Source organism: Python bivittatus, unplaced genomic scaffold, assembly GCF_059951505.1.
Source record: "Python bivittatus isolate LINGU-HERP-01145 unplaced genomic scaffold, Pbiv_v1 ctg000310_np1212, whole genome shotgun sequence".
Taxonomy (NCBI): Eukaryota; Metazoa; Chordata; class Lepidosauria; order Squamata; family Pythonidae; genus Python; species Python bivittatus.
Genome location: NW_028277054.1, coordinates 7,771,321 through 7,795,828, shown reverse-complemented (window position 1 = coordinate 7,795,828; position 24,508 = coordinate 7,771,321). Strand labels below are relative to the sequence as shown.

General features: G+C 42.5%; 1 protein-coding gene across 1 annotated transcript; it reads right to left on the bottom strand.

The window, feature by feature from the left end:
- Positions 1–600: 600 nt before the first annotated feature.
- Positions 601–24,090, bottom strand: LOC112541122 (IgGFc-binding protein-like). The gene is made up of 16 exons (XM_088140219.1): positions 23,623–24,090; positions 21,843–22,407; positions 20,527–21,125; positions 18,214–18,763; positions 17,554–17,652; positions 16,776–17,374; positions 14,082–14,640; positions 12,475–12,866; positions 11,456–11,848; positions 10,930–11,216; positions 10,426–10,691; positions 9,771–10,211; positions 5,587–6,191; positions 4,041–4,587; positions 2,483–2,682; positions 601–897 (listed from the first exon to the last, which is right to left on the bottom strand). The coding sequence occupies exons 1-16, from the start codon at positions 24,088–24,090 to the stop codon at positions 601–603; spliced, it is 6,867 nt and encodes a 2,288-aa protein (XP_087996345.1).
- Between the last annotated feature and the right edge of the window lie 418 nt (positions 24,091–24,508).

Below are 24,508 nucleotides of genomic sequence, written 5' to 3'. Positions count from 1 at the left end.
TAGTTAAGAACTTCTTGTTGTTCCTGGGCAAAACTACCTACTCTAACATCATGGTGAGCTGCTATCATCAGAGTGGACAATTTCACTGGTTGGTTAACTAATTTATTTGGTCTTTTCTCTTAAGCATTGAAATTCCTGACTGAAGCAGAATCATACCAGCCAAGAATTGGAGGGACCCATATACGTGCTGTCCCCTGCTCAATTAAATATATAAAAGTACAACATCCCAACAAATGGGACTTCAGCTTCCTCTTGAAGACTTTCAACAAAGTAGAGGTCAACAACCCATTAGATAATTTCATTGTCCAACTTCTTTTGTCACTAAAAAAAATGCTGGTAAGATTCAGTTAAAATCTAGTATTCTATTATTTAAGACTTACATTCAGGAAAGAATATGTCTTTGCTCTCATCTATGTATAACCTGCCAAATCCTATCTCACTTTTTTACAAGCTAAATATTGTTCCTTAAATATTTCATCATCATCATCATCATCATCATCATCATCATCATCATCATCATCTTCCCATATCTCCCAAATGGCTTCTAATTATGTTGATTTATAATGTACAGTACATTCCTCCTCCTTTTTCTGGCATGTATCAAGAAGTTGTCCTCACCTTCACATCTTTTCCTTGTTCCAAAACAACATGAGAACTGAACTGTTTGAAGCTAAGCCAAATGTCCACTCGGTAAATAAAAGATACTCGGAGATTCCGGAAATTCTTGTTAGTAGCCACAACCCGGAAGGAGAAATCCAAGGAAGAGTTGGGTGTCTTTGAGATCTCATAAGCACAAGTGCCCTGGAAATGTGCTATGGCCCCATCAAAAGTGAAGTAGTGAGGGTCTCCAGAAACAGTGCAAGTGGTCAGCTGATTCTTACAGCCCAGCTTTCCATCCTGAATTGCACATTTCTGGCCAGGATTACAACTGGCTGGGATGCAGTGAAAGGTAGATGAATTGTCACAGCTGCATCTTTTCGTGCAATGAGAAAGCCAGAGAAGGTCTCCAACCTGAGAATCAGGTAAATTAGCATTTAATGGCAATCTAGCAAAAAGATAACACTTGACCACTATGCCCCAACCTGCCCACCTTATTCACATAAGTTTCCATCCTCTGCAAAAGAGGTTTTGCTTATCTACTTTACTAGATTTCTTTCTAGTATTCTTTTTGATATGTTTGACCTTAGAATGCTGCTGCTCCTGCTCCTGCTGGTCCTGTTTTGGGCTATATCTCTTTTCATCTTTGTGCAACTTCTGTGGTTGCTCGTGTTTCCTGAGTTGAAAAAGACCTAAGGGAAGACTGTGAACTCTTTATTCGGAATTTAATGGGCTCATGGGAAGCCAAGGAGGCTGCAGACTGGCAGAAGGATACATTGTCCCTGGTGATTCTTGACCACCTCCTATCTACAGCAAGCCCATCATTAGCCATTCCATCAAGAGTAACTTGAGAACCCACCAGAAGAATTGGGGGGGGGGGAAACAACCCAAACAAATGTCTTCTCCCTTGGAATAATTTTCAAAACCAGTTTCTTTTCCCACCCATGTAAAGAAGTATAACAAAGCACTAATTATATTCAGAAATACATTGCAATCTTAAATCAAGGTTGGACATTGTTTGAGGATTAGGGGGGTACCACTCTGTCTCCCTGACCTTCTGAAGGCCTTTGATAACATGATAGGCAGCATGGCTGATATTTTTCAGTGTTTTTCATCCTTTGGGGAGGAATAAAGATGAGCACTGCTGTTCCAAACTATGGGGACTCAATCTCAGGGTGCTGGGGATCAAAAATGGAGAACTAGGTGGTCCATACAGCCCATTGACCATGGATTTATTTATTTATTTATTAGATTTCTGTCCAGCGTTTCATTCAAGAGTTCAAGGCAGCATATATAGCACTTCCTACTCCACAAAAATATAGCATCTTTCTCCACAATGACTCTGTGAGGTAGACTAGGCTGAGAGAGAGGGAGAGAATGATGCCCAGTGAGCTTCTGGAACTGAGGATGAACTAGAACCTGGATCTCCTAGTCCGATCCCTTAGCCACCACATCATCTTGGCTCTCCACTGTTCCAAAAAAGGTTTACAGACTCTGTTGGAGAGGAAGAGCCTTCACCCATCTCACTGCTCATATTTCAGACCCTATGAGGTTTAAGTACTCCTTCTTAAGACCTGTTCTTAAGTTATTTTTATGTCTGTATTCAAGATCTCCCTTCATTTTATCCCTGCAACAGCAACCCTGTGAGGCAGGCTGGGCTGAAAGAGAGAGCATCTGGCCTACTTCACCCACCAAGCTTCTAGGGCTGAGTGAGGACTAGAATCTGGGTCTCCCCACTCCTGGTCCAGCACTTTCCCCACTACCCCACACTGGCTCTTGGGCTGAGAGAGAATGACTGGAGTGGACTAGAACCTGGGTCTCCTAATCCAACACCTTCCCCATTACACCACACTGATCTTTGGTTCGAAGGATGAACTTGACTTACATTGTAGTAATGGCCATTGTGCTCACAGCCACATTGCTCAGGCCGAATGCACTTGCCTCCACCCCACAGGTATCCTGCATCACAGACGCATCCTTCAGAGCACAGGGGGCTGCAGAGATGTCTAAATGTGGCTCCATTGCAGAAACCCTGACAGGGCTCCTGACAGAGTTCATAATGGCTGTTGGCTGGGCAATCCGCATCTTAAAAAAAGGGGGGGGGGATCAGTAATGATGCTGATCCTATCCATGAGAATAAAGTCTTTCAGAACCAGGGGCGATGCTATTCAATGCATTTTGTGGGTTTTTTTTTTTTTAACAACAGTAATGTGGACTTTATTTAGCTTTGCCATCACATACCAAAAAAAGCACATTCCCGCCACTACCCATAAATCTCATAAAGCTATTAATGTTCTTTTCTATAAAATGTTCCAAATAACTCATCTTAAATATATAAAAATGACCAAGGCTGCAGCAAAATGTTATAGTATATCCAAGTCTGCTAGGGAGGAAGTTTTTCTAGAATATTCCATTCATCTGATCAGCCGATCATCCTCTTCCCCGGGATATCATAAAACAAGGGTTCAACCCTGAGCCTTCAAAAATCCCAGCATCCCACATCAAAGCTATGGATTTGACTCCCAAAGCTCCTATGAAATTAATGGCTGATTAACTGTATTGGTTTTAACACAACAGGAAGAGGAATCATATCGACTATATCTATTGTATTTTAAGTATATTTAATTTAATTTTGTCTTGGTCCTATGAAGCTTGACACTTTCACAACCCTGGGCATCTTTTCAACAAGCTGTGTTCTGCCCCTGATTAGGGTACAGTCCTGCTGGCACTTCCTCTGTGAGTTCAGGGGTAGTGTGATGTTAATCTGATCGACATATAACTACAGTTTGCCAGCTCTTATGCACGCTTCGTTTTGACTCCTCTTCCTTTTTTGTTGCGCCCCAAAGCAGAGCTAGCAGGATACAGTGAGAACTTTTCTGTACAAGCAGAACATTTTTCTATACATCTCCCTTCCCAAAGTAAGCAGGAAGACCAATCTGGCATGACATTAAACAAATCAGGGTCAATTCAAGGATATTTATATTAAGAAACACCATGTCTTCGCAACAAGGTGCTTAAATAAGTTATTGAATTAACCCATTTTCTAGTCAAATGGGCTACATGTGCACAACGTGCTAAGTCTAGCTAACCAAGCTTAGCGTGTTGTGCAATGCACCTTGAAGATCTTTCAGTGATCTGATTAAGCATCACACAGTGCATTTAACCTGGTTGCTGAATTAATCCATTTTTGGCTTCCCACAATATCTTGAACCATCAACTAACCAAACAGGCTGGTTTCACATAGCACACGAACAGAACTAGCCAACATTTGCAATAAGCAAGCTTAGCATGTTGTGGGAACACATCTGCTTGGCCTTTCCATGACCTTAAACTTAGATAAATGTGTTGCATAAGCACAGTTATGAATGAACAGAATATTAAGTATTGTCCTAGAAGTGTTCCAGCCTTCATAAAGTATACTGGGCTTTGCAAATTGGACTCACCACAGAAAGATTCAATCCTCCAAGGCCTAAGGGTGACATTGGCTCTCTGGCAGGCTGCCGCATATGTCTGAATGGAGAGGCACAAGATCCTGTGATCCTCAGCTGATGCATAGACATCCAAAATGCAACTTGTTAAATAAGGTTTGGGGTTGACCACAGAATGGCAAGACGCAAATGGCCCATCGGCATTCTGGATGATCCAGCACATGGATTTGGACTGGATGAGACGTTCCTTCTCCAATTTAGGAGGCACTATGCTACCTGTGATAGCTGGTAAACTCCAGATGCTAGCAAGATCCAAGGAGTGTTTTGCTAGGGAGCCATTTTGCATGCTAGAATCATTGTCATTGGCTCTCTTGAAATTCCCACACATCCCACATACATGGCCTTGGTATTTAGAGGAAAGGGTTACAAAGAGGCTGTGTGCCAGGTCGTAGCTCACGGTTAAACCAAAATCAGTTGTTAAGACAGCATAAAATCCATGTTGATAAATGGCAATTCTTTGGCTTTTCAAATGAACAGGGAGGTGCAGGGCTATACCATCGATCTATATGAAGGAAAAAGCCGAGATGATGATTCTAGCACGTCTTTTTCTTAATTACCATTTACCAATTATGCACTTTCATTTGGTTCATGGTGACCACACCCTAATCACTATTAGATGGCATGAAATGTCAGCCTAGCCTTTGCGACTGGTAGATTCACGCAAACATCTGGTGATGCCTACTCTGGGTACTTAACATTTTCTCTTCTGACTCAGAACTGGATGATGCCAGTTGATTGTACATAGTCACCATTTTAATTCCCCATAATTTCCTGGTGCAGTGCTAATTTGGGACATTATGGGAAAGAAAAATAGTGACTAGATGTTGCTAGGAGACTGAGTCTACGAGACACTAATGGAGTTTAGAAAGAAGGTATTTAGAAGTTTCCCTACTCCATATATTGAAATAATGCATGAAGGTATCATGAGATGTCCAGGCTAACCTTGTCACATCTTTGTGTGTGTGTGTATGAGATGAGATGAGAGAGAGAGAGAGAGAGAGAGAGAGATGGTGATCCTAACATTGAATATGGAGCATTCTACTCTGAAAGAGTTAGAGATAAAGTGAGAGAAGCTTTTGGCATCTCTCCACCCCTTCTTTCAGCTTGTTTATATTTTAAAGACCTAGTCTAAATATGTTCCAAATTTGGGAGCATATTGGAGGCTCTGAAAGCTTAGGATCCACAGCCTCTCCTGGTGGCCCTCAACCTCACTCATGTTAGCCGTTTTTTGCTGGCCTCCTCAATATCAGAGTTTCCCATATTGGAGATAACAGACCTCTAATGATGGAAGTTAAGCAGATATTTCTCCTTTGAAGTTAAAACTCAAACTCCAAACTTGCAGGGTGATGTATCCTATGGTCCCTGGGTGGTTATCTCAGAATGACAGCTTTAACACTCTTCTTTTTTAAATGTATGTTCAGTTGGAATATCACAACAAATGCAGAACACGCTTGAAATCACATAATCCATTCAGACTGCAAATATCTAAAATTGTCCTTACCAAGACCCTCCCATGGTGCCCTCTCTGCAGATATATCTGGGTATTGTTCACTAGTACCAATACCATTGATGCCTCAGGGAAAAGGCTGATAGGTGTCTTCTCATTCCTCACTTCAACTCTGAAAGAGGGTAAAAACTTGGACATCGGGCACAGTTCCACTAAGACGTACATAGAGGCGCCTTGGAAGCTATAATGCTGTCCATCAAAGGTGGTGTAGTGGAGAAATCCAGAAACTCGACAGATGCCATCTGACAATGTGTGGCAGCCATACACTCCCTTCTGAGTGCCACAGAATTGTTCAGGGCCACAGAAGGACCCCCCAGTTTCAATGGCAGAGATGGAGCCATCACAGTGATACATTTTTTTACAATGTTCTCCTTCCAGGAAGAACTTTTCCCCTTTCAAGTAATATCGTCCTTTGTAGCTGCAGCCACACTGCTCCTGTGGCACACAGTCAGTGCCACTCAGCACAAACCCTGCTTCACACTGGCATCCTTCTACACATGAGGTCCAGAGGCAGCTTGGAGGTCCATCAGGCTGGGTACATGAGGCAAGGCAGGGAGTTCCACAAAGTACATAATGACTGTTCTCTGGGCAAGTTAACTCTAAACCAAAAACAAATGTATCATTCTTTCTTTTAATACCAAAGACAGATTTTGGAATTAATATAATGGGGACAAAGGAGCAGGAATGGTAATGAAAAATATTCCTCTTATTGAAAATACACAATTCTTGCATTGTCACATGCTTCCTTCCAAATGTTCTACTTATTTCCTCTAAGGCTGAAATGATGTAATCAGGCACCCATCCATTCAAAGGAGAAATGGAAATATCCAAAAATAAACTACAGTAGCTGCTTCAGCTGATCAGTGCTAAATTGGTGCCTCCACATGCTATAAAGCATCTTTTGGAGATCAGATCCAAAACACTTGACAGCCCTATTGTCCATTTTCAAACAAATGAGCCCCCTCACTTTAGATCAGGGTTTCCCAAATTGGTCAGTGTTGACCCCAAAGGGTTGATGGGATTATCCAAGGGGTCAATGTTGTTGTTGTTAATAGTAGTAGTAATAGTAGTAGTTATTAAATTATTTTCATAGAATAAATGTTTGGGGGTCAATGAACCATCTGAAACATCATGAAGACGTTGATGAGCTAAAGAGTTTGGGGATCCGTGCTTCAGATGCTAATGCATGTTACTTGATTTGCCTCAAAATGAAGTAGGCAATTTCTGCTTCATTTACCTCTTTCTCAGTTTACAGGTAAGGATAAGCATAAGGATTCTCTCAAGATTGTACTCTGACCTGGGCAATTTTTCCTAATCATGAGAATTTAAAAACTACATGTATATGTGTTTGTGTACATGTATATGTGTCAGTGTTTTTCAAACTTCTCTAATCTAGGTTAGTGTCTAATCTGAAAGCAAAGTACAGTGCTCATTGGAATTCTTGTTTTGTCACATTAACTTTTCTTCCAATAAATATTGCTAATTAGAACTCTGGGAAATTTGTTCATTAACTGTTTCCAGTGCAGACTGAGAGGAGTGAAGTCTGATTCTCACACAAACATATACAGTGGTACCTTGGGTCATGAACGCTTCTGTTCACGACCAATTCGGGTCACGAACAGCACCGTTCGCAAAATTTTGCTTCCGTTCACGAACTCTGCATCAGGTGACGAACAGGATCCGCGGCCATTTTCCCTGCTGACACACGTGGTCGTGGCTTCCTGTAGGGAGGGGGACTCTCCCTCCAAGCAATAACCGCCTCCCCACCCGCCTTCCTGTCCTCCACGCCAGAAGTCGCCTCAAGCAAGGTTAGCGTTCTCTCTCTTCATAGTGTACTGTACTGTACTTTGTGTCATATTTTTGTGGTTTAAAAAAAAAAACACATATGGTTCAGAATGGATTAACTGTATTTACATTGAACCTTATGGGAAAATTTGATTCAGGTCGTGACCAAAATCGGTTGGCGACCAAATTCGGAGGGGTCAGAACGGATTAACCGTATTTACATTGAACCTTATGGGAAATTTGATTCAGGTTGTGACCAATTCGGGTCGCGACCAGAGTCGCGGAACGAATTAAGTTCGTGACCCGAGGTACCACTGTATAGCCGTTCATTCAATCATTCATTCTTAAAAACTGTTTCAGAAAGAGAGAGAAGCAAGATTCTTAGACAGTGGAATGTCCAACAGACACCATGTTTTAACTGCAAATTTGCAAAAATGTACAATTCTGTCCTTAAAAACAATCTTTCTACTGAATATCACTTACCACACCCAGCAATCTTTCTCCATGGCTGAATCTTGATGCGGTTTGCTTGACACCTCTGAGCATAACTAAACAGTACTTCACACAGAATCTTGTGGCTGCCCTGGGTGGTGCAGAGGATCTTCACACAATCCTCTGCATAATACTGAGCTTCTGTTTGGTGAAAACAGTCTTTAAATGGCCCATTGATATCACGAATGAGTCCACAATAAGCCAGAGATCTGTATTGAGCCAGTTCAGTTTCACTGCAATTTGGAGAAGGCCCAACAGCTGTGCAGTGGAATGGGGAGCCAGAATCTTTCCAGCTGTTGCCAAAACTCTCTGGATCCTGAACTACAGAACCACTGGGAGTCCTGAAGTCATTGTGGCGATTCTGGTTGAAATCTCCACCAAGGCCACAGAGAGACCCTGAGTAAGTTTCAGGAACTGAAACTGACACACGATAAGACCAGTCATAGGAAACAGAGAGGCCCACATCAGTCTCAATAGTGAGGAAGGTGGCAGTGGCATAGGCATAGAGCTTTCCCATTGCAAGGGTGACAGGCAGATTCATTAGAAGGCCATTCACCTAAGACAAAGTCAGGGGAAGAAAGTTCTGGGTAAAATTCATAGCTGGATTTATTTATTTAATTAATGTGTACACTGCCTATCTCCCAGTGACTAGATAGATGGTTCAATGGATACATAATTAGATGGATAGATGGACACTTCTTCTCAGGTAACTGTAACCTTAGACAGAAAAGGTTTTCTATTTCCAGCCCAACCTCCCAATGTTGAATGTTATTCTCCTGAAGAACTGAGTGGATGTTGAAGAACAGGTAGATGTTACTCAACACCAAGCCCAGGAAACACAAGACGTTCTCATTCATGATGGGTTAGTCTAGTCTAGGTTAATCGCATCAACCACTAGTAACTACACTGTGGGGTTCAAGCCAAACTCTCCTTCCTGTCCAAAAGTATAGCAGTTAAGTACTGGCCTGGGATCAGGGATACCTAGAATCAACTTCCCACTCCCCGATGGAACTCACTGTGTGACTGTGGATGGTCACACTCTCTTGACCCAACTTATTTCTCAGATTCTCAGGGCTGTTGTTGGGGGGTGGGGTGGAGAGAGAGAGAGAGAGAGAAAGATTCTTTCATAGAAACCTTGGTCCTCAGAGATCTTTCTACAAATGTAATTCTAATTTTATTTTTCTTTCCACACACATTTTACCACTGTATAAAGTAGATTCCCATGACTGAAAAAGACTACTTGCTCTGAAAAAGACTGAATGAAAAAGATTCAACTTGATCAACTTGTTAACAGGATTCACATTATATCTTTAACTTAATCAATGAACTATTTTAAGGTTGAACCAAAGTTAGTATGTTGTTGAATGCACTTCTTCTTAAGCTTGTTGTATAGACAGAGTGTAATGGGCTGTGAGAATAACCTTGAGGAATAGGAGGAAGAGCCGCACCCACCAACAGTTAGATAAAAGAAATTTGGGACCAAGCAGAAATGTAATTTGAGAAAATGTCTCAAACTTGACCCTCCCTAGTTTTCTTAAAGACAAAGGGAGGGAAGGGGAAGACACCTTCAGACTTGCAAGACTCTATTACTGTAACCTTGTAATAAAAGTAGTATTAGCCTTCATCACTTTGGTTTCCTAGTCTGGTCTACCTTAAAGGGCTGACACAGAGTCATTATAAAGCACTTTCTCAGATCCCACAGACATTCCAATGAAAACCAGTTAGAACTTACAATACTCTTACCTTTATTAAGCCATTCTGTCCTTCTGCTACAATTATTTGTTTCCCATAGATTTCAAGTTCCAACTGCTTTACCCAGGACACTGAGATGGAGCCTTTATGTATGTTTAATACTTGAAGCTTGAAGCCCACAAGCTTTCCTGGAGGGCCACAATATGAAATGAGGGTGTATTTGCAGGCCCCTTGAAAACTAAAGGCAACACCATCAAATGTGATATAGTTTGAAGGGCCATATAAATACATCATGCCAAATGTCACTGGGTAACAACCCCGTACGTCATCCACAACTTTGCACATTTCCTGAGCCTTGCAGGCATGTTCTTGACACTCCATTGGGTGAGCAGCCTGCCTACAGGTGCATCTTTGATTACAAGTGTCCGCCAGGATCACTTGTTCTCCCCGCTGGTAATAGCGGCCATTCAGTGTGCAGCCGCAGAGGTTCAGAGGCATGCAGACCCCACCGTTCAGAACATAGCCTTCCCTGCAGAAGCAGCCTGAGATACAGGGTTTTTTGCAAAGGGCAGGGGCCTGGAGATTGGCACACGTGGCAGGACAAGCTGGGCCACAGAAGTCATAGTACTGGTTAGCTGGACAGGTGATGCCTGAAAAGAAAAAGATCAGATGGGTTTGGGAACTCATCAGCCATCAAGCAAAGGAATCCAATGTTTTTGTAACACAAATAAACTAAGTTTGATAGTACAGAGATGACCACTGTCATTTCCAAGGGCAGATGTTACGTACAGATGTTGCACCTAGCCTTTCAAATATATCTACAGGCATTTACCAAATGGGAACCACCCTTCTTATCTTGCTTACTGCATCCTATTGCATGTCGCCAGTTCATCACCTTCACACCACTAATGGTGCACATCTCGTCATAAGCTTCGACGGCCATACAGAACATGCGATTGCCCAGTCCGTACTGACACAGGTCATAGATGCAGGATTCATAATACAAGTCTGGGTTATTGTGCCAGTGACATTCAGAGAAAGGCCCTGAACTGTTAATTAAGATTGCACACATTTGTTTGTACTTGTGTTGATTTGGACAAGGAACAAGGTCTTCGGTGTCGTTCTTACAGCTGAAAGAGATATGCAAAAGACAGAGAGTTACAACAGCATCATAACTCATCATCCAGGAGACTGAGCTGCACAGAAGAATACTAGCTGATCTATTAATTAAAACATTCTATACCACTCTTCTTCTGAAACACTGTTGTCCTGGTGTCTTCTAATGTATTGGAACCATCAGAATTTCTGGGTCTCCTGATTCCAGGGCATTCTAGCTTTTGACATGGAGGAGAAAAAGGATCATCCTACCGTACTGAGCTGGTGTTCGATATCCAAGCATTTCCAAACTGTGCATCACTCAGAGCTTTCTCTCCAGAGGGCAAAGTTTTATCATCAGTAGCATCACCATTGAAATTGCCACACATGCCACACAGCTGATTCTGATACTCTGGACCCACACGTATGAACACACTACTAGCCCCATTGAACTGGATTTCAACATTAGCTTTGGTTCTCACAGTCAGCATATTCCTCAATCTCAAGATCTGAGCAATCGATCCTACATGGGCTGGTAGTTGGGTTCTTCTGCCATTAACCTGCGGTAAAAGAAAGACTGTAAAAGTTTCTGTAATGCTAACTTCATCTTTGCTGAATGACTGGCTATGTTGATAAACAATGAGTTGATGGAAGTCTAGAACCGACGTTGTCAGCAGCAAAGTAGAGATGGTCTAGGATTTGGACTAATTTTTTTTAACAAACCCACTTCATTTGCTTTTCCCAAACTAATGTATGGCTCACAATAACAACAAGAAGATGTCACTTAGCCACAACTCACATGGACAGCTTTGCCTCGCTCAAGGAGAATATGGACACTCGACTGGTGTGTATAAAACCAGATTTCCACTCGGTAAGCAAAGGAAACTCTGGGATTCTGGAAGCGTCTGTTTGCAATGACAACTCGGAAAGAAAAATCCAGAGAGGAGTTGCAAGTGTGAGAGACCTCATAGTCGCAGATACCCTGGAAGTGCACCCTTGCACCATCAAATGTGAAATAATGAGGATCTCCTGTGACGACGCAGGTGGTCAAGAGACTGTGGCAGCCATACTGTCCCCCCTTCAAAGTGCACCACTGATCCCTCTTACATCGAGCTGGGAAACAGTAAAAATTGCCATGGGAGTCACAATTGCATTTTTTAGCACAACCAGGCAGCCAGATGTGCTCTCCAACCTGCATGGAGAACATAGAGGTCAAAACGGGAGATGCCGTGAGAACAGAGTGGATGTTTTTCAACTAATGTTGTGTTGACTAAAGGTCAGAAAGTTACGGAATTAAAACTATTGAGAAAATTAGATGTCTGATAAGGTTATAAATCATAATTTTACAAAATGGAATTGTGTTGGAATTCTATCTTGTAACATTTAACAGATAATTTCTTTGTTAATCACAGCCCAGACAGCTATTACTCCAGCTCAGAAAATGAAGTTCCTTGCTAATTGATAAATGGCACATTTAGATATGGCGTGCATGATCAAATTAACAAATAGGGGGTGCAAGAACAAAGGCAAGATAATTATTATTACAGAACAAATGAATCATAAAATTAATGGACAAGCTGAAATACATCCATATTAGGATTGATTCAATTCTTAAGAAGTACTGATTGTTAGGATGAAAAAAAAAATCTCAACCTTTAGTTCATATTATTGTTTGTTTCTGTTTATTTATTTTTGCATGGAATGAATATAACCCATAATGCTAAAGAAAAAGGAATCAGAAAAGCACCATCACAAATCTTCATGGTTACCTTCTATACATTTTGCCCCCTTTCTGATGCCCATTCAATGCTTCTCTGCTCTGTTCAACTTTCCAGAAAGTTTTGCGATGTGATTTGCTGGATTCATGGACGAGATGGCCCCTGATTTATGGCGCCTTCTCCTCCACCCCTTCACCTCTCCTAATTTTCTCCAAAAGCTTTCTGCAAGCCAAGTACATGTTCCACCACATGACAAAGTGTTGGCTTTCATAAGATGGGGCACCCCACTCACTTCATAATAGCGTCCGTCACGCTCACAGCCGCACTGCTCTAGCCGGAGACACTTGCTGCCGCTCTGATAGTAGCCATCATCACAGAAACATCCTTCAGAGCAAGCAGTGCCTCGGACACCCTGAAGCCAACTGGCAGAGCATTCTTTGCCCACAGCGTTGTTGCAGAGCTCATAATGGCTATGTTCTGAGCACTGAAAATCTAGGAGAAAAAGGACGGGACAATCTGAAAGGCAGCAATTTGTGGATGTCAGCAGGGAGACCTGTGTACTAGTCCAGATCTAGAAAGAAGTAGGGAGAAGGAGGGAGGGAAGAAGTAAGGGGTGCTAGAGGGAGTAGGAGAAAACCCCACCCAACACTGGCTTTGGCCCTTCCCACCACCAGCCCACCACCTCTAACAATGACCTTCAGCAGATGGAAAGTACCCTTCCCTTCTCTCTCTCTCATTGTCCATCCAGTCAGCCTTTCTGCCTAGCAATACTTTTGGAACTGCCTGAAGAATGGAGATGAAGAATGGCTTCTTCGTGGCATAACTACCTAAATCCATGAAAGATCCCCAGCCCTTCCTTTCAGCAAAGTGATATGGATGCTTCTGGCAAAAATTTTATAGGGTCACAAAAGGCCAGTTATTTTAGCCATCTCATTTGTTGTTATTGTAACATTACAGATGAGTATGAGAAGTAGTTGGGTATTTCCTCCCCCACCACAACCCATGTTCCTAAATACTTTGCCTATTTGGGGGACATTATGAATGTTCTTGTTCTGCTTCAGGCAATAAGTTCTTTTGAGCCAAACTTGTTCCAGGGGAGGGGACACAATGGAAGGTAAGTCGCTTCCAGTAGTAATGGCCCTATGCAAACTTGAAGTAGCTGCAGAAATACTATGCCTCTGAATGGGAACTGCAGGTGAAGCTTATTGCAACATTCAACCAAGAGCAATCTATCAGAGGGAAGATGGGACACCTGGTCTTCTGGACTTACAAACAGATAAGCCATGAAGATTCTTCACATAGTTGATTGCCCAAGAGCCTTCTCTGGATGCTTTGAACAACAACAACAATCAGCTCCAACCATTGGCCTCAGTAACTTAGTCTAAAGGAAGTTGTTGTCTAAAGCCTCCAGAGCAGGGATAAGCAGTACAGGATCCTGAAAATGGTGTTTATTCCACACAACCCAAGCCAGCCGGGCCAATGTCAGCACTTGCAATCCGCCCAAGTTCTAGATGACAACGGTAGATGAACTTTCACAGGTCGCCATGAGATGGGTCTTCATGGAAGATCTACTGTTGGATCCAGAAAACATGCTTTTCTAAGAAGCATATGTATCTCCTGTAGGGGAGCATTATCTATACCTAGTCTTCCTATATCACATAGCACAAAAACAAAATGGCATGTATGATACAGCCATAAGATACATACAGCAGAAAGTTTCACCCCTCCAGGCAGAAATGTTTAAGTTTTTTCTTTGGCAGGCTGCTGCATAGTTCTGAATGGAGTGGCACAGGACATTGTGATCCAATGCAGAGATGCAGAGGTCCAATATGCAATCATAAATATAGGGTTCAGGGTTAATCTGAGAGTGACAAGAAGCAAAGGGCCCATTGGGGTTTTGGATGATCCAGCATTTGTATTTTGCCTGAATGAGCTGTTGCTTCTCCAGACATACTGGGTAGGAATCCGTAGAGACATCCTTACAGCCAGTCCCTAATTTCCAGCTTGCAGCAAAATGGAAGACATCTTTTCCTAAAGAACCATTTGGCATCACAAAATCATCACTGGCAACCCTGTTGAAGTTTCCACAGAGCCCACAGGTTTGTCCCATGTATTGGGGAGGAAGGACAACAAAGAGGCTCTGCGTCAGGTCATAGCTCACAATCAGGTTGAATTTTGTTTTCAGCGTGATGTATATTCCATGCTGAAAAATGATGGTCTCTCCTTGATTGAGGTTCACTGGGAGGTTCACAGTGGCTCCGTTGATCTGATTTGAAGAAGCAAAGAAGATGGGAAGACTGGTTAATCTGGCCGCCCATCAAGAACAAACAACTCATCTGACTATGTTTACGCATTACAAGAAGCTTTAAAGGTTAAGATTCTTCAGTGCAAGAAAACCTCCCATTGTTTTTGCTCTCCCTTTACACCAGTGTTGTCCAAACTTGGCCACTTTAAGATGAGTGGACACCAACTCCCAGAATTCCCCATGGCTGGCTGGGGAATTCTGGGAGTTGAAGTCCACTCATCTTAAAGTGGCCAAGTTTGGACAACACTGCTTTACACAGTCCTCTTTCATTCACTAATCCACCCTTTCTTTCAACCTTTCCCCACTTGCACCACACCGTGGTCCAAAACTAACCTGTCAGCCATTTCTTCTATGTCATTATGTTTTTTTTCCCCTTAATTGTATGTCACTTCCATTAAAAGAAATCTCAAAGCTTTTGGTGCCATCACATTCCCAGGGTAGGAGTGAGAGAGATTTAAATCATCCTTAGCTGTACCAGTGTTCAAGGAGCATGTTCTCCATGATTTTGACACCATCCTGACACCATAGGAGCAGATGACTACAGTGACTAGGAACAGAGTCACTAAGCAGTAAAGAATAGGGATCAGCAGTGGGAATAGCCAAATTCATACCAGTACAGATTTCTGGATAGAGAGCACTTCAACTCATCAGCAAGGAAAGCCCCCCTTCCATTCTGCCTCTACCTCTTCTATGTACCTGCCACCTATTCAAATATCTCCAAAGCAATGTATGTAAAATCAATAAAATTTTAAAGCATTCTACATATACAACAGCATTATAACGATCATGCATGATCTAAAGCAGTGTTTCTCAACCTTGGCAGCTTCCCCATGCTGTCTGGGGAATTCTGGGAGTTGAAGTCCACACATCTTCAAGCTGCCAAGGTTGAGAAATGCTGATCTAAAGGCTTTCTCATGATCAAAGTTTGAGAGATGATAGTCTAGCATTTTGTGGTGGTAAAAGGTATGCCCCCCACCCCCTAATATATGTGAACTGCTTAAAGCATTTTACAAACTTTTCTCATTTTTTAAGAAAGCATCTACAGCATGATGAATGGACCCTGAGTGGCGACAGGGGGATGAATCAGTCAGGAACCAGTGGCCCAGTAAACCAAATGGTTTTTATTCACTGACCATATTCTATTCACTGACCATCTCTCAAAGCATGGTAACCTAGTAGGAAGGGATAAATAATGAGAAGGCCATCCAGATGGGTTTATCAGAAGCATTCCGATGTCATGCTGATACACTGTGTCTGCCTTTTCCTATGTCTTGTCTTTGAAATGTAGGAAGCCAGAGATATGAGAACTGTGGTTCTGTTTTGCTCAGGGTGGCTCCGCAAACCAATGCTTTGTTGAGAGTTTGATGTACACTGTAGTTCTTTGCATGCTTCATAAATGTATGTTGTATCTTCAAAGTTATTTGGTGGTTTTAAGTGAGCCACGTTTTGACCACAGCCATTTCAAGAGAGAGCCTCACATTTAAGGCCCACCTGTCCACTATCAGGAGAGGAAAAAGAAAGCAATTCTTTACTGAATGGAACAATCTTGAGGAATTTGTCGTGGTGCTAGCTACTGTTTTAGGTGGCTTTTTAAAAAGTTTTTAAAAAGTCAACAGGTCAAGTTGATCAGTAGTTTCCAGCTGTGGCATTTATATAGAACAACCTTATCCAGAGGGTGCATTTCTCTGAAACATCAAGCTACGGTAGAAAAAAGAGAAAGTTGCTTTTTAGATGCCCTACTTGTATGCTTCTTATAATTGGAAACAGAATATTGAACTAGACAGACAAGATTGGGGTAACTTCTCAAAAACAAAAGAAGCCAGTGTATTTCTCCATTTTTCTCTCTAAATACATTTTCAACTTGTTTTCTTATTTCTCTGAACTTGTGTCATCCTCAGTCCTAGCTCAGACTGGATCCTAATGAAAATCCCACATCTAGGACAGTTTTCTCCAACTTGATACCCTCCAGGTATGTAGGGACTACAACTTCCAGAATACCCACCCTTGGATTACAGTGATAGAGAATTCTGGGTGTTGCAGTCCCAACAAGTGCCTAGATGGATAAGGCTGCTGAAGGCTTTGCCCAAGAGATTTACCTTGATGGTCCCCCAGAAGCCTCTCTGCAGATGTATCTGATGGGCATTCACTTGAACAAACACTTCCGATGTCACGGGCAATGGCTGGTTGGTTAGCTTCTCATTCTTCACCTCAACCCTAAAGAAGGGCAAGCCTGCAGCGCTTCCACACAGTTCTGCAAAGACATATTTGCAGGTCCCCTGAAATTCATAACGCTGCCCATCAAATGTGGTGTAGTGGAGGTACCCTGACACCTGACAGAGACCATTTGAGAGCTTGTGACAGCCATGAATGCCTTTCTGGGTGCCACAGAACTCTCCAGGACCACAGGAGGAGTTGACACACTCCACAGCATGGCTGGTGCTGTTACAGCTGCAGAAGTTCCAGCAATCCTGTCCCTGCCAGAAATGTTCCTCAGCCAGGTAATATCTTCCATCATAAGTGCAGCCACATTGCTCTTGGGCCACACACTCCGTGCCACTCTGTACAAACCCAGGGTTGCAATGACACCCTTCAACACAACCAGTCTGGCAGCTGGAAGGCATGGCTAAGGAGGCACAAGAAGAAGAGCAGGAAGGTCCACAGAGATCATAAGAGCTATTCTCAGGACACAACAACTCTGGGGAGAAAAAAAATGCACACGTATCAAAAATTGAGAATGCAGAAGCACAAATCCTGTCTTATTATTTAACCTAAGGGAAGAGGTAGGTGTCCTGAGAAGCAATATTTTTAAAAAATCAGACATCTTAATGCCTCGTATTATTAAAACACTGAGCGTGTAAATCAGTGACAGCTTACCACACCCAGTCATCTCCCTCCAGGGCTGAATGGCAATTCCATGGCTTTGGCACTGCTGACTAGGTTGAGAGAACCCTCCAGTAGAAACTCTGCTGCAGCCTAGATATTCAGGCACAACCCCAATCATATAATTCTGAGATGGTAAACAGCAAAAGGTGTGATCACACTCAGTCTGCATGGCAAGGACAGGCCTCCAGATAGTGGTGGCATTTGGATGTATCTGCCATCTATACAAATGTCCCACAATGCTCTAGAGCAATGCAGTGGCAGGGGTATCATGGGAAAATTTAAATGGCAGAAAGGCCCATTTGGAGAAGCAGAATGAGATTTTTTTTTTAAGACTAGAAAAGCCCAGAGTATGTGGTAGCAGATGGGTCTGGCGATCCTTATCAGCTGTCCAAAAATGTCAGATTCTGACACTGAACATCTTTATTCAGTTTTAACCTTCCCAATTCATCTAAGGGGATATTTGTAAGTATCAGTGAGACAGAGTATGAGAAGAAGTAATTTTCGCCAACTGGATTCTCTCTGATTATTTTGGGGATGCAGTTATCGAGAGCTGCAGTCCCACACTTCTGGAAGGTGACCAGGTAAGGAAGGCTGTTCTGAAGATGCCTCGTATTATTAAAACACTGAGCGTGTAAATCAGTGACAGCTTACCACACCCAGTCATCTCCCTCCAGGGCTGAATGGCAATTCCATGGCTTTGGCACTGCTGAGCGTATGTTCCCAGGGTTTTGCATAAGCTGCTTCCAGAGGTGACACACATGTCCTTCACACAGTTCTCAAAGTGCACTTGAGCAACAGCAGGGTCACTGCAAAGTTGAAACGGCCCATTTGGATCACGGATGATGCCGCAGGAATGCAAAGACCGGTATTGAGATTCGTCACAGGAGGGTGGAAGCCCAGTGACTGTACAGTGGAAAGGTGAGCTGGCTTCTTTCCAGCTGTTGCTGAAAGCGATGGGATCGGGAACAAGACTGCCATTGGGGTTTCGGAAATCGTCACTCTGATTTCCATTGAAGTCTCCGCTGAGGCCACAAAGGAACCCAGAATAGGTCTTGGGAACAGACACTGACACAGAATATGACCAGTCATAAGAGATGGAGAGACCAAAATCAGTCTGAACGTGGATGGAAAAGCCACTGTAGTAAGCATAGAGCTTTTCTGCTGGAAGAACAAACGGCAGATTGACCAGAAGGCCATTCACCTGAGATAGAAAGGAAGAGAAGTCAAGGTAGCGCTGTTTATCATTCACAATAAATCAGAATAACTTTTCCAATATGACACCCTTTTAGATGGATTGGATTGAGAATTTCATAATCCCCAGAGGGGGGATTCAAAAATTGCCACATCATTGTAATTATGGTGGGACAAGCCAAAAATCATCAAACAGATGATGAGGAATACATAAACTGTATTTCATGACTTTAAATTAAATTTAAATGAAGACAAATATAGGTTTTTGTTCTGGCCCTCCCAACCTCTGGCATGTGGCCTGTATATGATGCAAGGTTGGGTAGGTTGTTTTTGCTGTTCCAGCTTCTACAGCTATTCTTGGAATTGGAAAAAAAGCTATTTTGGGAATGAACAGACCATTTTTATAACTTCAATAAATATTTACTGATGTGGTTTCGCTCTATGACGGTTCAGAGTTTTGTCAAGGAGACTTTGATGGTACATTTGTGGTGAAACCACAGAGAGTGAGAAGAAGGGATGGAATAATAACCACAGCAAAAATCTCAGGAAGGGAATTATGTTCTGCAGGCACTGGTCAGAACAATAAGCACGTTTGTTTTATGTGGTGAACATTCTTCAATTATTGTGATGCTAAATTAGCCATCAGTGATTATGTCTAAGGATATGCTACCTTTCGATCTGAAACCAAAAAAGTGATTCACAACACAGGTGGGTTTGCATACCATACCTGTTGGTGCCTTCCTAAAGAAGCCATGTCTTTTTCTAGGCTCAAATAGTAGCCACACACTCCACAAAAATACACATTTGCATTAAGGAGATACCAGCAGCACAGCCACAACCACTCCAAACCACCTTTTCATTTTGGGATCCAAAGCAGAGCACTGCTGTGAGAACTTCCAAATCTTCACCTTGAAGTATGAATGTTTCATTTATAGGGAGAAAATGAATTTTTATTTTCCCACCCTGATATATTATAATGCTATGTAGTAAGGTAGTGGGAGGACAGCCATGTTAGTCTATGGCAGTGTTGTCCAAACTTGGCCACTTTAAGATGAATGGACTTCAACTCCCAGAATTCCCCAGCCAGCCACGGTATCCAAAAATCAAAAGTCTCACAGCATCTTTTCAGACTAATCAATTTTATTAAAAAGCATAAGTTTTTGTGAACTGCAGCTCACTTCATCAGAAGCAATGGAGGTACATTACACCTTCACAACTATGCCACACCGGCTCTCACCTTAGTGAGCACTAGAAGGACGCATATGAATATTTAAAAACTTAGACGCAACCAAACTAAAGAACATAAGGAACCACCGTATGTACAGGTAGTCCTCGCTTAATGATGGTAATTGGGACCAGAATTTCTGTTGCTAAGAGAAGCAGTTGTAAAGTGTGACTTCACATGACTGTGCTGCTTAGGAACAGCAGTTCCAGCAGCCCCTGGTTACTGTCATTAAATGAATTATAAGGGTTAAGTGAGGACCTCATGTGAGCGTGACTTCTGACTTCCTGCCAGCTTCCTCACTGACTTAGCTTGTGAGAAGCTGGCAGGCAAGGTCGCAAATCGCAATCACATGACTGTGGGACACTGCAATGGTCAGAAATCCAGGTCCATTGCCGAGCATCTGAATTGTGATCCCATGACCATGGGGGCATTGTGACGGCTGGAACTTTGAGGACTGGTTGTAAGTACCACTTGTTCAGTGCCATTGCAAGTTCAAACGGTCGCTGAACAAGTGGTGGTTAAACGAGGACCACCTGCATTGTTCTTACCTGTATTTTGCCATACTGATCTGCCATCATAACAATCTGCTGCCCATAGACCTCTACCTCCACCCGGTAGATCCACGATGCTGCCAAAGAGCCTCGATGTTCATTCTTCACTTTGACAGTAAAGCTTGGTAGCTTGCCCCGAAGGCCACAGGACTTGCTCAAAGTGTATGTACAGGTCCCTTCATAATCAAATGCCGCTCCGTCAAAGGTGACATAATGGGGATCTCCAAATACCCAGGAACTGCCAACTTCCTGAGCAGAGCATCCCCAGATACCATCCACAACTCTGCAGGTTTCCTGAGCCTTGCATGTATGCTCTTGGCACTCCATGGGGTGAGAAGGATGCCTACAGGAGCATTTCTTGCTGCAGGAATCTGTCAGGATCACCTTATTGCCCACTTCATAATACCGGTTGTTCAATATGCAGCCGCAGCGGCTCAAGGGCACACATGCTCCTCCACTGAGAATGTAGCCTTTGTTACAAGGGCAGCCCTCTCTGCAGGGCTCCGAGCAGAAAAGTGGGGCAGTGGAATCCAGACAGCTAGCTGGGCAAGCCGTAGAGCAGGCTTCATAATGGCTGTTCTCTGGACAAGTGATTTCTGATAGAGGAAGGAGGAGGAGAAAAATCAGTGCCAGGCCATGACCTTTTATTCTATCAAACCAAGTCCAAATACCTCCACTATTCAAATGTGAATCATTAACTATCTCTTGCTCTTCCATTCAGACACACATTCCACCTCAGCCTTCTCCAACTATCACCATCAGTGGCAACAACCAGCAGGATGGGGAATTCTAGAAGCTGAAGCCCATCACTTCTGGAGAACACAAAGTTGGAAAAGAGGGATTGATCTCATGTCATTCCCTCCAATGATCCTTTCTGCAGAGGTAGATGGGAGGGGCTGAAAGAACATGTTGCAATAAGAACATGCAGTAATTGATGGTTCACATGCATAAGAACGTATTGTTTTTCCCAGCCATGGAAAATCTACCAATCTCTTTCTTTAATGCGTCTCACATTAAAGCTATCAGGATAGTACCAATCACCAGCTTCATTACCAAGTAGAATAGAAGATCATCCATCGGAACAGAGCAAATTATGCTGGCATATTTTTCTGCCATCTCATGGGCTGGAATAAAGCATGTCCCATCAGTTGTCTGGGTGTGCCCTAAATCATGTTAATTATATTTCTAGGAGACCAGAGTGTATAAACTGTATCTCTCCATAATGATTAGTCACTGCTCTGTGACATTTATTATGATTCCCTCCAGGGATTGAGAGGTTGTTGATTAACGTATATTAGTTTAGTTTTACTCACCACATTGTGTCTCCCCTCTCCACTGCCCAACTGTGATGTTGGCTGCCTGACAACGTTCAGCGTAAATATGGAGGAGATTGCACAGCACAGTCCGGTTGCCTCCAGATGTGCAAACATCATCAAGACACACTTCCATAAAGCTAGAGATGGGCAAGATTTGTGCACAGCTAGCAAAAGGACCTGGGGATTTTTCTAAAATGCCACAGTATTCTGAACTGGAGTAATTGGCCAATTTAGTCAAGGGGCAAGTTGATGGCTGTTGGATGTCCCCACAGTGGTCCTCAACATTTTTGGCCTGCCAGCTTCTAGCAAACAGAGCCACTGACGCCACAATGGATCCATTGGGAGTTGAGAAGTCATCGGATGGATTTTCATTCAAAGTTCCACAGAGACCACAAGTAGCGTTTTGATATCTGGCAGAAACACCAATCTCCACATGTTGGTTCCCAGTGTAAGAAACGGACACTCCAAAGTCAGTATCTATCTTCACAGAGAAGCCACTCTTACGCACTCGGATCTTGCCACCAAGTAGGATCACAGGAAGAAAGGTTTTTATCCCACCAATCTAATAAGGGGTTCCATGCAATAAAGTGGAATCAAAGTTACTGCTTTTTTCTTAGCTAGATTGGATTTATCTATCTATGTGGTCACTAGAGTCAAAAAAACTTGATGGCAAATAATCAATCAGGTTGGATTTAAGGAAAGGCTGCTGGCATTTAATGCTACCTAAGACCCAGATCTGCGCTCAGGAAACAATCTAAACTACTATGTCCAAATATATTGGTAGGTGGGCAGAAGCATAACTAACTGAATAGAGCGAGGGCTTTATAAGCTAAAGATCTCCACCTGAAACCCCAGTAACTCTCTTTAAAAAGGAGCAAGACATGACAAAAAGAAAAACTTCCTTGGAAAGAAATTCTGAAATGTGCCTGCCAAACAGAGGAAATGGGTAGAGGAAGGATTATATTAGCATAGTGACTGCACACATCTTTTGCACGAAAAAGGTCTGAAATTTAAACCTTGGCATCTCAATAGAAAAAGAATAGATAATTTTTTAAAAGCTTCCAGACTGAGATTTTGAGAATACCCGCCATTCAGAAAGACAACACTAGACTAATTAGGGGAATAGTTTGGCCTGGTTTAAGGCAGTTTCTTAGGAGATTGGAGAGTTAGAAAGCCTTACCTGCCATTTGGTTTAGATTTGGATCTGAAGGGGAAAAGATGCTTTGGAGCAGGCAGGTGTGCTCACATATCACCTGGCAGCAACTCTGCAACTCTTTAAAGTAGCTGTGTCTTCTCCTGGGATCACATGGCTGCCCTCCCTAGCTGCTGTGCAATCCCAGAAAAATACACATTGGGGTTAAGGAATTGCTGACAGGTGCTCCCACTTGCTCTGAAGCCTTTTTTTCACTGAAAGTCCAAAGTGCTGAACAGCCCTTATTACTATACAATAACCTAGGAGGTGGGTTGAAAATTAAAACAGGCACTTTGTAGAGTCTGAAAGTTAGAAGGTCCGCTTACTCCCTTGAGTTCAAGCCCTGCTAAGGAATTAAATTAAATTAAATTAAATTAAATTAAATTAAATTAAATTAAATTAAATTAAATTAAATTAAATTAAATTAAATCATCCCTAAACATTGGTTCCCCTTGAAGGACAGATCAGTGAAGAAGAGTGAGTAAAGAAAGAAAAAAATCATAAGAAATGGCAGAAGAAGGCCAGAGAAGGTGGGGCAGAATTAAACCATGAGCTGAATTAGAGACACTAAATCAGATGACTTACCATGACATGCCCAGTAGAATTGGTCATTAAAACAATGTCCTGCCCATAGACTACCATGTGCAAATATTCTATGTGTGGTGCATCTGGGGCTGTTCCTTGCACCTTGCCTTCCAGCTGGTAGTACTTCAGGCTTTGGTTGTGCAAGGGTGCACATACCTGAGACAACACATAAGTGCAATCACCTCGAAAATGGTACAGTTGACCATCAAAGGTGGTGTAATGCTGTCCACCTAAGACTTGGCATGATGCACTGTAAATAGGCTGGCACACATGGTACCAGGAAGCCAGCTGGCAGACCTCATCTGCAGAGCAGCCATTGGCCTGGCATATCACTGTGTGAGTGTCGAGCATGCACTGGCACTTCTTCTCACAGGTTGATTCACTCCAGAAGATGGCATTAAGAGGCAAGAAGTTAGCTGTGAAGACAAAGGACACATCACAAACACCTGGAAAGCCCAGGAGATTCATGCTACTGACTGTTTGTTATTTGCATTGAACTAATTAACAAAAGAAAACATAAATACATAAACCAAAGTAACAAAATAATGCCACCCCACCTACACCTACACATCCATCATGGGAAAAAATTGCATATACTTGTGATAGGAAGGCCTGGACATTTATCTCATGAAAAAAATAATTCCAAAAGTTGGACTAGAAATAGAAATCCAGTAATCTTGAGCGCCCATCTTTAAACCTGAGTGTAGTATGGTTCTGCTCACTAACCATTCATTGAACCAACTACTGAGACATACTAAACACCATGATTGATAGGGTCTTAGAAGTTTTTCCCATCGTCTACTACTTCATCTTTCTTTTTATTGAAAGTCCAGAATTAGTCAGAAACCTCTATGTTCTTGTGGTGAGAAAAAAAGTCACCTAAGAA